The following is a 13423-nucleotide window of genomic DNA, read 5'->3' on the forward strand; positions in this document are numbered from 1 at the left end:
ATAGGAATCTCAAATTGCCAGAAGGACTTAATGAAGTGTTTGAAGTCCTTTGTCATTAGGGAAATACAAATCAAAACAACGCTGAGGTTCTACCTTATGCCCACCAGAATGGCTAAGATCAAAAATTCAAGAGATAGCATGCGCTGGCAAGGATGTGGAGAAAGGGGAAACACTCCTGGTGGGAGTGAAAACTGTACAACCACTTTGGAAATCAATTTGGATATTTCTCAGAACACTGGGACTAGTTCTGCATCAAGACCCAGCTATACCACTCCTGAGCATATACTCAAAATATATTCCACCATCCGGCAAAGACACTTGTTCAAATATGTTCATAGCAGCTTTATTGTAACAGCCAGAAACTAGAAACAACCTAGATGTCCCTCAGTCAAAGAATGGATAAAGAAAACATGGTAAATATAAACAATGGAATACTATTCAGCTATTAAAAAACCAATACATCATGAATTTTGCAGGCAAGTGTATGGAACTTGAGAATATCATCTTGACTGAGGTAACCCAGTACTAAAAAGATATGCATGACAGGAGCATGTTGTCCTCTAAGAGGCTCTACCTAGCAGCTGACTCAGACAGATACAGACACCTACAGCCAAACAGTAGATAGAGCTTGGGGACTCTTTTAGAAGAATAGGCAGAAGCATTATGGGCCCCTAATAGAATAGGAACTCTATAGAAAGACCAAAAGAGTAAATTAATGGTTAGATAGTTAGAGCTCTCAGAGTCTGAACCACCAGCAAAAGAACACATGCTGGCAGGACGGAGGCCTCCCTGCTAATATGTAGAATTCAGGATGACCATCATGTGGGTCCTGACAAACTGGAACAGGGAATATTTATCCCAAAACATGTTTACTGTGTGTAAGATATGTTCTTCTAGCTGGGCTGCCTTGTCTAGACTCAGTGGAAGAGGAAGCACCAAGCATCTCAGAAACTTGAAGTACCAGGGTAGGAGGAAAGCCAGGAGACCCAATCCATTCAGAGGAGAAGGGAAGGGAATATGGTAGAAGGATTGTGGAAGGGTGGTGACTGGAAGGGGACAATGAATGGGATATAAAGTATAATAAAATTAAAAATTTAATTAAAAAGAAAATGAGAAATCCATAACTGCATCACCAAGTAATTCCTGCTAATACCTTCAGTAGGCTTCCTTTGTAATTAAATGTAAGTTACTTATGAACAAGTAGAATTAATTAAAAAGGTAGAACTAATTTAAAAAGCTTCAGCAGATGGATAAGAAAAATAATTCTAAATGTTTTATAACACAGTAAGGCAACCATGACTGGTAAATATTTCAAAATAACTACTAAAAAGAATGTTGGCCTTTCTCAACTAAAAGAAATGCTAGCCTATCACTGTAAAATTATTATTACTACACTTGTATGAAAATATTAAAGCATTCTTTATCCTATAATAGAAGTCAAAGTAAAATACAGGCAGGTTTCTAAATGTTCTCTGCATTTGCACCTGTTTTGAGCCTTCAGATTACCCAGACTTTAAGTAACTTCATAGAACCCAAGAAATTATGCAGCCAAGCAAATCCAATATGTCAGAGAAACTATCTGACCACTTTCCTTGGAGCATTTTGGGTACTAGAAAGATGCAACAATAGAAGAACTATGCTCATCTAATTACTCTTTTATTTGAACATGACCCAAAACAGCAAAATTCATATCAACACTAAACTAACTCTTAAAATCCTTTCTTGCTGTTTTTAGTCTGTCTCTGGGTTCCCTTTGCCCCACAACTTCCTCACTGCATTTTTCACCTCTGCATTTCTGAGTGTGTAGATGATAGGGTTCAGCATGGGGGTGATGACCGTGTAGAACACAGCCACAAGCTTGTCTTCAGTGAAGCTGGAGGAAGGGCGCAGATAAATGAAGGTGGCAGGTCCAAAGAACAGGATGACCACCGTGATGTGAGAGGCACAAGTGGAGAGGGCCTTGCGCCTCCCCTCTGCAGAATGGTTCCTCAAGCTGATGAGGATGATAGCATAAGAGGTCACCAAGATGATGAGAGAGATTATAGAGATTAGACCACTGTTGGCCATCACAACAACACCCTCCATAAAGGTGTCAGTGCAGGCAAGCTTAAATAATGGCTGCAGGTCACAGAAGTAGTGGTCAATCACACTGGGACCACAGAAGGGCAGTGGAATGGTGATGAGGATCTGGATTATGGAGTGAATGAAGCCCCCCAGCCAGGAACCGGCCACCAGCATGTGACACACTTGACGACTCATGATGTTCATGTAATGAAGAGGTTTGCAGATGGCCACGTAGCGGTCATAGGCCATCACCACAAGCAGAAGAATCTCAGCCACACCCAAAAAATGGGAGAAAAATATCTGAGCCAGACAGCCCTTCAGGGAGATGGTTTTAATCTTAGCAAGTAAGTCAGTGAGGAACTTAGGGACAATTGTAGAGGAGTAGCAGATCACCAGGGACAAGGAGCTGAGGAAGAAGTACATGGGAGAATGCAAAGTCTTACTGGCACTGACTGCCACAAAAATTAGACCATTGCCCAGTAATGTGGCCAGGTACACAGGAAGGAACAGCACAAAGCACACCTTCTGCACCTCTGGATCCTGGAAAAGGCCGGTGAAAATTAACTCAGTTACATTATTTTCTTTCGCCATGGAGTCAACTCAAGTGTGTGGGACTTCAAATAATAGGAAGGCTGGAAAAAAAAGTCAAAAAAAAATTGCAGCACATGTTAATTTCACTAAAAGCATTCTCAAAAGATCAGGCTATTTTGCTAAATACTTACTGCTCAACCAGTAATTCGCTTAGCTATTAATTTCACTTAGCTATCAACAGAAAATAGAAATCCATAGAAATGTTTATTTACCCATAGTCACATAGAAAATGTAACTCAGAATAATTCCTTCTAACTTTCAACACAGATTATGAAAGAAAGAGTTCAAGATGTTATAGGTAGATAGATGATGGCTAGATGGATACATAGATCATGTATTTGCATTATCTTCATTGCAGTTCATAGGTCAGCCTCTTCAGTGTTTCTTTTGATACAATTGAAGTCCAGTTCTTCCTCACTTTACTCAAGGAAGAGGCCTTGCATCAAGAAATACATTCCTACATCTCTGCCTCCCTCCCAGGAGGCCTGCTCTAATTGGAGACAGATGAGTGATAACCCCTCACATCCCAATTCCCCCACCTGCTGGGAACCTAGCAAGCTAAGCAGCCATGGGCCCTACCCCATCCTGTCAGAGATCTATCTTCATTCTGGTCTTCACCTAAACCTGCAGTCTAGAATCAGAATACTGTGCCCCACCCCACAGCTCAGCCTCCTCCCTGGAGGCCTGCTCTAACCCTAGACACACAAGTAAGACAACACCTCCATCCCCCCAGTTGCTAGGACCCAGCAATACCAGTAGTCATGGGCTCTGCCCTGCCCTTTTGCAGATCCATCTTCCTTCTTGTCACCTCCTACACATGCAGTCATGTTGGTTCCCACCCCCTAAGGAGGCATACTCAAACCTGAGACACCCAGTTCCACCACCCTCCCAGGAGGCCTGCCCAAACCTGGGACACACAGGCTAGCCAACACCAGAGACAAGCATATAGAAAAAGGCAATCACAAGAATATAATCTACAGAAGCCATTACAATATGGCACCATCAGAACCCAGCTCTCCTACTACAGTAAACCCATGATAGTCTAACAAACCTGAAGAGCAAGACTGTGGCCTTAAATCCTATCTCATGAAGATGATAGAGGCCTTTAAAGAGGATATAAATAATTCCCTTGAAGAGATACAGGAAAACACAAGCAAACAGGTAGAAACCCTTAAAGAGGAAACAAATAAACCTTTTAAAGAAATACAGGACATTATAATCAGGCAAAGTAAATGAATGAAATGGTCCAAATCTAAAAATGGAAGAAAAAAAGCACAAATTGAGGCAACCCTGGAGATGGAAAACCTAGGAAAGGGAACAGGAAGTACAGATGCAAGCATCACTAACAGAATATAAGAAATGGAAGAGAGAAATTCAGACATAGAAGATACCATAGAAGAAATGAACACATTGGTCAAAGAAAAGGCCAAATATAAAAAGTTCCTAACCCAAAACATCCAGGAAATTTGGGTCACTATGAAAAGACCAAACCTAAAAATAATAAAAATGGAAAAGGATGAAGATTCTCAGTTTAAAAGGCCAAAAAACATCTTCAATACCATACAAGAAAACTTCTACCGGCTGGAGAGATGGCTCAGCAGTTAAGAGCACTGACTGCTCTTCTGAAGGTCCTGAGTTCAAATCCCAGCAACTACATGGTGGCTGTAATGAGATATGATGCCTTTTTCTGGTGTATCTGAAAACAGCTACAGTATACATATAATAAGTAAATATTAAATATACAGCTACATATAATAAATATTAAAAAAGAAAACTCTCACCAATAAACAAGTCATAGGAACAGAAACTAAATGAAGAAATGATGAAACTTACAGATGTAATGAAACACATGAATTTAACAGATCTTTCGGGACTTTCGGGGAGTGGGGGTCCAGAAAAGGGGAAATCATTTGAAATGTAAATAAATATATCAATAAATTAAAAAAATAATAAAAGATTTAAAAGCAAATAAAAAAAATAAACAAAGGAATATACCTTCTTCTCAGCACCTCATGGAAATTTCTTCAAACAGACCATATTATAAGACACAAAGCAAACCTCAGCAGATAAAAGAAGATAGAAATAACCCCTTGCATTCTATCAGATCACCACAGATTAAGGCTGGACTTCAACAACAGAAACAACAGAAAGCCCACATACTCAAGGAAACTAAAACATTCTCTATTCAATGATCACTTAGTCAAGGAAGAAATAAAGAAAGAAATTAACGGCTTTCTAGAATTCAGTAAAAATGAAGGCACAATATACATAAACTTGTGGAACATATTGAAAGCAGTACTAAGAGGGGAATCCGGAGTGCCGTGTGCCTTAATAAAGAAATTGAAGAAATCTCATACTAGCAACTTAACAGCACACCTGAAAGCTCTAAAACAAAATGAAGCAAACACACTCAAAATTAGTAAGTGACAGGAAATAGTCAAATTCAGGATGGAAATCAATCAATTAAAAAGAAAGAGAACAATACAAAGAAACAACAAAACTAAGAACTGGTTCTTTAAGAAAATGAGCAAGCTAGGCAAACCCTTTGCCAAACTACCTAAAAGGCACAAAGACAGTATTCAAATTAACAAACTCAGAAATGAAAAGGGAGACATAACAACAGAAACTGAGAAAATATAAAAAAAAATTATTAGGTCTTACTTTAAAAGCCTGTACTCCACTAAACTGAACAATCTAAATGAAATAGATGATTTTCTAGTCAAATACCACTAGCCAAAGTTAAATCCAGATCAGGTAAACTAAACAGTACCATAATCTCTAAGGAAATAGAAGCAGTCATTAAACATATCCCAATTAAAAGAATCTCAGGGCCAGGTGGTTTTAGTGCAGAATTTTACCAGATTTTCAAAGAAAAGCTAAAAAACTAATACTCCTCAAACTGTTCTACAAAATAGAATTGGAAAGAACACTATCTAATTCATTCTGTGAAGCCACAGTCACCCTGATACATTAACCACACAAACACTCAACAAAGAAAAAAAACTTCATATCAATTTCACTAAAGAACATCAACATAAAAATACTCAATAAAAGTCTGACAAACTGAATCCAAGAACACATCAAAACCATCATTCACCAAAATCAAGTAGGTTTTATCCCAGGAATGCAGGATTGGTTCAATATATGAAAAGCCATCAACATAATCCACTATATGAACAAACTGACAGAAGAAAAAATGTATGTTCATCTCATTAGATGCTGAAAAGGCCTTTGACAAAATACAATACCCCTTCATGTTAAAAGTCTTAGAGAGATTAGAGATCAAGACACAAACCTAAACATAAAAAATTAAATATACAGCAAGCCAATAGCCAACATCAAATTAAATGGAAAGAAACTTGAAACAATCCTACTAAAATCAAGAACAATACAAGTTTGCCCACTCTCTACCTAGCTATTCAATATAGTAGCTGAAGTTCTAGCAAAATCAATAAAACAACAAAATTGAGAGGATCAAATCAAGATCAAGGAGATACTAATTGGAAAGAAAGAAGTCAAAGTATCACTATTCACAGGTGATATGATAGTATATATAAGCAATCCCCAAAATTCTACCAGAGAACTCCTATAGATCATAAACAATTTCAACAAGGTGGCTGAATATAGAATTAACTCAAAGAAATCAAGTGAAAGATGTGTATGCCCCTGAAGAAATAAACTGAAAGAGATAACAGAAGATGGAAAGGTCTCCCATGCTCATGGATTGGTAGGATTGACATAGCTAAAATAGCTATCTTACCAAAAGCAATCTACAGGTTCAATGCAATTCCCATCAAAAATTTAGCACAATTTTTTACAGACCTTGAATGAGCAATTCTCAAATTAACAGAGAAAAGCAAAAATCCAAGGATAGCCAAATGAGCATAAACAATAAAAGAACTTCTGGAGGAATCACCATCCCTGACCTCAAGCTGAACTACAGAGCAATAGTGATAAAAACTGACAGGTTGATCAATAGAATTGAATCAAAGACCCAAAAATAAACCCACACACTGTATGGATACTTGATTTTTTACAAAGAAACCAAAACCATACAACAAACAAAAGAAAACATCTCTAGCAAATGATGCTGGTCTAACTGGCAGTCTGCATGTAGGAGAAGGCAAATAGATCCATATTCATCACTCTTGGCAAAACTCAAGTCCAAGTGTATCAAGTACCTCAACATAAAACCAGATACACTAAATCTCATTGAAAAGAAATTGGGAAACAGCCTTGAATGCATTGCTACAGAATACAGAACACCGATGGCTCAGGCTCTAAGATCAAAAATTAACAAATGAGACATCATGAAACTGAAAAGCTTTTGTAAGGCAAAGGAACCTATCAATAGGACAAAAGCCTACAGCCACGGACTGGGAAAAGATCTTAACTAACCTTACATCTGAGAAAGGTCAATATCCAAAATATATAAAGAACTCAAGAACTTAGACTCCAAAAAATCAAATAACCCAATTTTAAAATGGGCTATAGAGGTAAATAGAACTCTCAACAGAGGAATCTCAAATGGCTGAAAAGCATATAAAGAAATTTTCAACATCCTTAGTCATCAGGGAAACACAAAACTACCCTGAGATTCCACCTTATTCAAGTCAGAATGGCTAAGATCAAAAAACAAGGGACAATAGATGCTGTCAAGGATGTGGAAGAGAACACTCCTCAATTGCTGGTGTGAATACAAACTTGTACAACCACTCTGGAAATCAATTTGTCAGTGCCTCAGAAAATTGGAAATGATGACCCAGCTATACCACTCCTGCACATATACCCAAAAGATATTCCACCATACCACAAGAACACATGCTCAATTATATTCATAGCAGCTTTATTCATAATTACCAGAAACTGAAAACAGCCCAAATGTCCTTCAACCAAAGAATGAATAAAGAAAATGTGATACACCCACACAGTGCAAAGCTATTCAGCTCTATCAGGGAAAAATAACATTTGATATCATGTCTTTTTAACTAGTCCATGGGTCACTATAGATCTCAGTTAACTCATTTTTCTCAATCCATGTCTTTATATTTATAGACCTTCATGTTCATCTGAAGATTGTCCCCTTGGTTTCCATGCTTCTTGGTGAGCCACACATTGCAGGAAAAGAGGGGGGATTTATCAATTGCTAAATGGGTGGGAATAGGAGAGAGAGAGAGAGAGAGAGAGAGAGAGAGAGAGAGCCTTAACTCTAGTCATTTCACCTACCTCTGGGTCAGAAGAGTTGGTGTATTCATGCTCTGCCTTGGAGCAAGGAATAGATCACACATATTTTAAATAAATTGTCTCTAATTCACCATAAAATTCACTGCTCCAATGAAACAGACCACAACTCAAGGAGAAGTTGTACTCTGGGATGGGGGGGATAACAGGGAAGGAGTAACAGATTCCTCCTTACAGAGTCTGATTTCTTCAGTAAATGAAGTCTCTTGACTAATGTCATCAAGATTTCCCATTGAAGACTCAAATCCAGGACTCAGTTGAACCACCCTAGGAGCATCCCCCTGAACAATTTGGAGAATAATTCAAAGTAATCTACTCTAACTCCTGAACATACAAGAAAAGGGAAGTGTCTGAGAGAGGCGAATTGATTTCCCAAAGCCACAGTCTAATAAATGTTCTCTTCAAAGCATTAGGTTGGGGATATGAGGTAGAAATGGCCCTGCCATTCAAGGCTTAGATCTGGCCCCTAAGTCAGACACCTATGGAGTATTTAAAAACAAGGTTGATGACTGGGGCAAATCACAAGGCAAGAAAATTGCAGGATATCTCTATCAGAAATAATATTTAGATTTATAACATTTAGGCTATAAATACAAATCATAAGAATAGAATTTTCGTGGGTTAAAAAATACTCTGTCTTGATATAGCAATCACATCCATCCATACAGTATCCAAGGGTTAGGATTGAATGCTCAAATACTTGTAGTATTCATGATAAATGAAGCCATGCATATGATCAAGAGACTATCTTCCCCATGGGATTTATTTTCCCTATAGGAAAACTTAGCCAAATAAACAATGAGTTGGGGGAATGTTTATAAACATTTTGCAGTTATTTTAGTGATACTTCAATATTGCTTTACAGAGTTTCTGGCTGAACTAAATATCATAATTTTTTTAAGAAAAAGAAAGTCCCTAGGCACTAGATTTTGATCAGCTACTGAGTAAATATACAACTGAGGACAGGCTATCTCATACCAACTTCTGGTTCTCCTGTTGCCACTTTCACAGAAAAAAAAAAACTACAGTGTTAATCTACAGTTATCTTCACTTCACCTTCTCATTCTCACATTTTCATACTTGTGTATAATGTGCATTTATGAAATCACTTGGTCTCTCTGTAGTCCTGCCTGTCTATGATGATGGTGGTGATAACCATTGAATGTGCAAGAATTGCCTCTGAAAGATAATATCCACCCACTCATTAATTCAACATATAATCCAACAAAATCCCTAGCTCTGTGTAGTCCTTCTGCTAAACAGGTGATCATGAGGCAGGAAATTACATAGATTTTAAGTGCATTCTTAGATGGACAGTAAGAAATCAAAAGGAAGAGTGTCCTTTATTCTTCAAGATAAGACAATAAGCATTTCTTTGTTTATAAGCATTTCTAACATTGTTTATTTTTAACATCTCATTGGCTCAACATCACTTTCATTTTGTGAAAACATTTGACTTATTTCCTAATTCATAAGTACAATAGTGCCATTTTGATATTTCTTTGGAATGCTCCTTGGGCCTGGCCTGTGATTGCTATCAATATTCTTCCCTCCAGACACCTCAACACTTGTATGGGAATTTGGGGTGTTTACAATGGACATGTGAGGGTAAGATAAAAAAAAAAAACTGGTTAGTGAAAGCCTGGGATTAGAGGCAGTTGGCTATAAAGACATTAAGGAACTGGGTTAAACATCTAACCTTTGACACTAAGACATCTAAAGGTTTTTAGAACAAAACATACTTATGTGGCCAAGTTTCACAGCCACTAACAATGTGTACCTATGCAAATTTATAACTTAAAATTCAGTCTAAAATTTTTCAGAGTTTAGTGACACTAAATACTTTAAATATATACATACATTAGTAGAGGCAGACATGTTTTCATCAACTTACGAACTTGTTCATGCATTGTCCTGCAGCCACAAATTTTCATTATATATAAATTCTGAGCCCAAATGACACTTGATATGAACACAGCCTACTCTGGCAAGTCACAAACTTGACAAAAGCTGGGTGAATATATATGAAAAATGCAATTATATGCAATTTCAAAGCCAACAACATCAATTGTAAGATGTAAAACATACTCAAAACTACTCACAATAAGGAGAGGCAGTGGGGCATTGAAAAGATTCTGCAAGATAAAACAATGTAGATAGACATGGACTCTTTTATCTCCATTTATTGAAGAAGAAAAAATAACAATAGCCATTAGAAGAAATACCCATGACATAGTCACTTATAACAAATGGACAAAGATTTGAAATTGAAACAGTATGACCCTGTCCTTCATTCTTCAAATTAACACAGTATTTCTAACATAGTTTATCTTTAATATTGCATAGGCTTAATATCACTTACTTTTTGTGAAAACATTTGACTTATTTCCTAATTTATAAATAGAATGTTGTCAGTTTGATAGTACTTTGATTTCTAAATGTTGGATATTGTGAGAGAGCCCAAAGGAACTCTTTGTTGCCAGTGAAACACAAGAAGTAAAATTGTCTTTTCTGGTGGCTAACAGCAGATGGTCTACAATATAAAATCTAAGAGCCAATCAGAATAAAATTGTCCCTGGGTACAATTCTTAACAATATTATTATATCCACATTAGAAAAAGAAAAATCCATAACTGCATTATCCATAACTCCTGATAATATCTTTTGTTGATTTCCTTTTTGATAAAATGTAAGTTACTTATGAAAAACTCAAAACTGCATCACCAAGTAATTACTGCTAATACCTTTGGTAGGTTTCCTTTATGATGAAATGTAAGTTACTTATAAGCAAGTGTAATGAAAGGAAAGGTAGAAGTAATTTAAGCCTTCAGCAGATGGATAAGAAAAATAATTCCAAATGCTTTATAACAGAGAAAGTCAACCATGACTGGTAAATATTTCAAAATAGCTATTAGAAAGAAGGTTGACTTTTCTTAACTAAAATAAATACTAACTCTGTGAGAAAATGATAGGTCTATAACTGTAAAATGATTATTGTATATTGTATGCAAATATTAAAATATTCTTTAGACTATATTAGAAAATATTACCTGTGTTAATATACTAGTATGTTTCTAAATGATCTCTACACTTGCACTTGTTTTGAACCTTCAGATACACAGACCTTAAGTAATTTTGTAGAACCCAAGAAATTATGCAGCCAATCAAATCCAATATGTCAGAGAGACTATGTGACCTCTGCCCTTGGAGCCATTTTGGGTACTAGAGAGGTGAAGCAGTAGAACTATGCCCATCTAATTATTTTTTTAATATCATCTTCATTTACATTGCCAATGGTAAAACCATTCCGGATATACCCCCTCCCCTAAGACCCTCAATCCCTCCCCCTCCTCCTTCCCCCTGCCTCCACGTATATGCCTCTCCACCCAACACACTCCCTCCTCCCATTTGAACATGAACCAAAACAGCAAAATCCACATCAACAACAAACTCTTAAAAACCTTTCTTGCTGTTTTTAGTCTGTCTCCGGGTTCCCTTTGCCCCACAACTTCCTCACTGCATTTTTCACCTCTGCATTTCTGAGTGTGTAGATGATAGGGTTCAGCATGGGGGTGATGACTGTGTAGAACACAGCCACAAGCTTGTCTTCAGTGAAGCTGGATGAGGGTCGCATGTAGAGGAAGATGGCAGGTCCAAAGAACAGGATGACCACCGTGATGTGAGAGGCACAGGTGGAGAGGGCCTTGCGCCTCCCCTCTGCAGAATGGTTCCTCAAGCTGATTAGGATGATAGCATAGGAGGTCACCAAGATGAAGAGAGAGATTATAGAGATTAGACCACTGTTGGCCATCACAACAACACCCTCCATAAAGGTGTCAGTGCAGGCAAGCTTGAATAATGGCTGCAGGTCACAGAAGTAGTGGTCAATCACATTGGGACCACAGAAGGGCAATGGAATGGTGATGAGGATCTGGATTATGGAGTGAATGAGGCCCCCCAACCAGGAACCAGTCACCAGCATGTGACACACTTGACGACTCATAATGTTCATGTAATGAAGAGGTTTGCAGATGGCCACGTAGCGGTCATAGGCCATCACCACAAGCAGAAGAATCTCAGCCACACCCAAAAAATGAAAGAAGAATATCTGAGCCAGACAGCCCTTCAGAGAGATGATTTTAACCTTAGCAAGTAAGTCAGTGAGGAACTTAGGAACAACAGTAGAGGAGTAGCAGATCTCCACCAGGGACAAGGAGCTGAGGAAGATGTACATGGGAGAATTCAGACTCTTATTGATACTAATTATCACAATGATAAGGCCATTGCCCAACACTGTGGCCAGGTACACAGGAAGGAACAGCACAAAGCACACCTTCTGCACCTCTGGATCCTGGAAAAGGCCGGTGATGATCAACTCAGTCACATTTGCACTGGCCATGGGTTCAGTTCAAGTGTGCTGGACATCAGGCCATCCTGTTTTTAAAAAATGATTTTAACACAAATTCATGACATCTATAATATTTTAGACAATTTAAAACAACTTATAACATATATATTAGCCATTTATTTAGGCAACAAAATCTAGTTAAGCATTATATATTAGTATTCTAACACTTAATATTATTTACTTTTGTAACTAGAAAATTAATATTCAAAAATACTCTTACTTGAACACAATAAAACAAAAATTAGTGAATTCTAAGACTTAGAACCAGTTTTTCAGGCTTTCATTGTGGGTTAGTTGTAATTTACAGTGCATTTTTATTTTGGGAAGCCATTAGAGTTTAGAACTAATTTCTAGCATAATCTTCAGTACATTCTAACAGCTCTTTCTGTTAAAGAAACTCCTTTACTTCAGAGTGAAGAAGTAAAATTCTCATCCAATTATGGGTTCCTACTTGGTCATTCCAAATTAGTAACTCACATAATCTAAAAGCTTAAGAGAACTTTTTAAATCATCAATTTTATGCTACATTTTTCAATGAATAAAAATTACCAGTTTAATTAAGTCCACCACTTCAGATGTAGCCAATCTGTACAAATGAGCCCTTGTGGGTCTAAGGGAAAAATAAGATTATTCAATACACTGTGGCTTCTAAGAAACTTGCTACCTTATTTCTAGACACTTTACCTAACTTTATGTCAAAATGCATGCTGTTTTCTATATCTTGCAAGAAGGAATGAGACCAGATTTCAAATAAACTGAAATTGTCTCCAACCCAATATGAAGTTAGTCCCTGCTGGACTACAATATGACAAGGGGAAGATTGGGTTTGGGAAAATTAGTCTGGAACAGAACAATGAATAGCTTGTGAGTCCTGGTCTTTGAGCAAGCAAGGTCCCTTAAATAGGATCTCCACCCAACAGATTCCTTAGTGAACACCCCAGTAAGCCAAGTTCTAGTCATCCTTAGTTTAGCCATGCAAAAAATAATGTAGAGTCGACTTAGGGGGAATATCTCCTAATTATTTCTGTTAGCGAATGAAATGAAAAAGGCTGAGAAACATGAAGTGGCTTCCTGGGACCATCTTCAAATTATTTTTCTTTCCATGAACTAAGTCAGAAA

The 13423-nt window shown here is 37.4% G+C and overlaps 2 protein-coding genes across 2 annotated transcripts; both read right to left on the reverse strand.

Annotated features, from left to right (window-relative positions):
* Window positions 1–1731: 1731 nt before the first annotated feature.
* On the reverse strand, window positions 1732–2655 carry LOC127684449 (olfactory receptor 142-like). The gene has a single exon (XM_052181371.1). It carries the CDS (start codon window positions 2653–2655, stop codon window positions 1732–1734), a length of 924 nt encoding a protein of 307 aa, XP_052037331.1.
* An 8716-nt stretch (window positions 2656–11371) lies between these two features.
* On the reverse strand, window positions 11372–12295 carry LOC127684450 (olfactory receptor 142-like). Its single transcript, XM_052181373.1, has one exon. It carries the CDS (start codon window positions 12293–12295, stop codon window positions 11372–11374), a length of 924 nt encoding a protein of 307 aa, XP_052037333.1.
* Window positions 12296–13423: the final 1128 nt, after the last annotated feature.

The sequence above is a fragment of the Apodemus sylvaticus genome, chromosome 5, assembly GCF_947179515.1.
Source record: "Apodemus sylvaticus chromosome 5, mApoSyl1.1, whole genome shotgun sequence".
NCBI lineage: Eukaryota > Metazoa > Chordata > Mammalia > Rodentia > Muridae > Apodemus > Apodemus sylvaticus.